Genomic DNA, 2,500 nt, shown 5'->3' with positions numbered 1-2,500 from the left:
GAGTTTCATTGGCTGAAGGAAATGTGTTGTAATAAGATAGTGTTTCATTGGCTAAAGTAAATGTGTTGTAGTAAGAGAGTGTTTCATTGGCTGAAGGAAATGTGTTGTAGTAAGAGAGCGCTTCATTGGCTAATTGGTAATTATTTTTTTTGTCTGCTCTGCACACAGGGGCGTGGCCCATTTGCGGCGGCCATTGCCGGCGCGGTGAAGGACCGTGAGCGTCGGCTGGAGGAGCGGCGCAAGTCCACCGTCTTCCTGTCTGTCGGCACCATGGAGGGCAGTAGCGGCGCGTCGGCGGAGCTGATGGCGGGCGACGTGCCCTCGCTCATCCAGTCGCGCTCCATGGACGAGCGCATGCTGACCCGCGACCAGGCGCCACTGCCGCCTCCGCCGCCCGCCCTGGCCCTGCGCCATGCCCCTGGGGGCACCACCTTCATCCACCCGCTGACGGGCAAACCGCTGGACCCCAACTCTCCGCTAGCGCTGGCGCTGGCCGCACGGGAGCGGGCGCTCAGCTCGCAGGCCCAGTCGCCCGCCAGCAGCCCCGAGCCCCGGACTACGCTCGAGTTCCACCCCGAGCACGCACACACCAAAGAGGCGGAGCGGGCGGTCAGCGCGGGAGGGGAGGGGGGACGAGACTCGCCATCCTCCTTCTACTCGGCAGCCAGTAAGGTGCAGTGGGCGTCGCCCACGTCGCTGCGGAGGGAGATGGAGGAGCGGCGGGAGGAGCGGGTGGCGCCGCCGCCGGCGGAGGACAAGAAGAGCATGCTCATCAGCGTCATGGACACGTCGCAGCAGAAGACCGCCGGCCTCGTCATGGTCCACGCCACCAGCAACGGCCAGGCCGTGGGTCTGGCGCCAGAAGAACCTGCCCGCGCCTCGCCCACCGAACCCAAACCTGCTCCGTCGGCCCCGAGTCCCGATGCCACCGCTGCTGCTGCTGCTGCGGGCACCTCCACCCCGACCCGTACCCCCACCCCCACCTCCGTGCCCACGCCGACCCCCCAGCCCCCACCCAGCCCGGCCACGGATAAGACGCTGGCGCAGGGTAGCTCGGAGGAGGACGTGGATGCCTATGGGAGTGTGGGCCTGCCGCCCGCCATGCTGTCGTCCAGCGACGAAGAGACACGTGAGGAGCTGCGTAAGATCGGCGTGGTGCCGCCACCCGACGAGTTTGCCAACGGCCTCTTGGCCAGAGAGCAGGCCGCAGCAGCCGCCACTGTGCCCACGGCGACCACATCACCCACAGCGACCAAACCCCTCGCAGCCAAGACACCTGCTGCGCCTCCACTCCCTGGCACACCACTGGCACCCGTCGCCACGGCAACAGCAGCCGGTGTAGCCCCCACCCCAACCCTCACCCCCACCTCCGCCGTCTCAGGGAAGCCTCCGGAAGGCCAGCTGGTGGCAGAGTCGGCGGCGGATTCGGGCGTGGAGGAGGTGGACACGCGCAGCTCCAGCGACCACCACCTGGAGACCACGAGCACCATCTCCACCGTGTCCAGCATGTCCACGCTGTCCTCGGAGAGCGGCGATCCCACCGCCGACACCTACAGCTCGCACGCCGACGGACACACCTTTGTCCTCGACAAGCCACCAGTGCCTCCCAAGCCAAAGCTCAAGTCCCAGCTCAGCAAGGGGCCCGTGACCTTCAGGGACCCGCTGCTCAAGCAGTCGTCTGACAGCGAGCTGCTGTCCCATCAGCAGGCCTCCGCGCTAGCCGCCGCCGCGGCCGCCTCACAGGCGTCCTCCGCCTCCGGCCTCGGCCTCGGGCTCGGGCTGGGCCTGGCTCTCGGGCCTGGACCCAGCCGGCCCCGCTACCTCTTCCAGAGACGCTCCAAGCTGTGGGGAGACAGCGGGGAGACGCGGGGTGGCGGCGGCGGCAGCCCCAGCCCTGAGGAGGGCAAGCCCACTGTGATGAGCGAGCTCAGCTCTCGTCTGCAGCAGCTCAACAAGGACACGCGCTCGCTGGGCGAGGAGCCGCTCGGGGGAGCCGCTGGCGCACTCGACCCCGGCAGGAAGTCGCCTATCTCCGGCGCCAGGTAGGACGCCCACCGAAACACCGCCCAGCTTTGGAGGCGGAGGCAGGCCAGAGAGATGGACAGCCAAGAAGCGTGTGGAGTCAGGATCTTACTCAGTTAGACGAACGAGAGTGGAGGTGGAGCCCGTGTGTGTAGGGGGGCTTTACTAACCTAGACAGATTTGTTCAATAGAAACCTGAAATAGAAATTGGAGAAGTGGCTGCTAAGGTCTACAGTGAAAAGAAGGTTGTTTTGCTGTTCAGAGTGATACAAGTGACCCAAGCTAAAGCTAGTCAGCGGTTACATATTGCCAACTGGAAACTGGTAACATTGCTGTTTCCCCCTATAATAAAATCTCTGGAGCTAGCTTAGATAGCTAACAGGTTTAATGTGGGAGCGAGCTAGCTTGGATAGCCAACAGGTTTAATGTGGGAGCGAGCTAGCTTGGATAGCTAACAGGTTTAATGTGGGACCGAGCT

At 64.3% G+C, this 2,500-nt stretch overlaps 1 protein-coding gene across 1 annotated transcript in view; it reads left to right on the top strand.

Moving 5' to 3' along the window:
- Positions 1-2,500, top strand: part of shank3a (SH3 and multiple ankyrin repeat domains 3a) — a 222,042-nt gene that overhangs the window by 209,486 nt on the left and 10,056 nt on the right. The window contains exon 23 of the mRNA XM_076269060.1: positions 169-2,042. Within this exon, the coding sequence (XP_076125175.1) occupies positions 169-2,042 (1,874 nt within the window). The remainder of the gene's footprint in view (positions 1-168; positions 2,043-2,500) is intronic.

Source organism: Alosa pseudoharengus, unplaced genomic scaffold (genome assembly GCF_046254945.1).
Source record: "Alosa pseudoharengus isolate Yale_2024_CS ecotype anadromous, Long Island Sound unplaced genomic scaffold, YU_APseudo_1.1 YU_APseudo_1.1_scf_10, whole genome shotgun sequence".
In the NCBI taxonomy this organism is placed as follows: domain Eukaryota; kingdom Metazoa; phylum Chordata; class Actinopteri; order Clupeiformes; family Clupeidae; genus Alosa; species Alosa pseudoharengus.
This window is presented reverse-complemented; position numbering and strand designations above follow the sequence as displayed.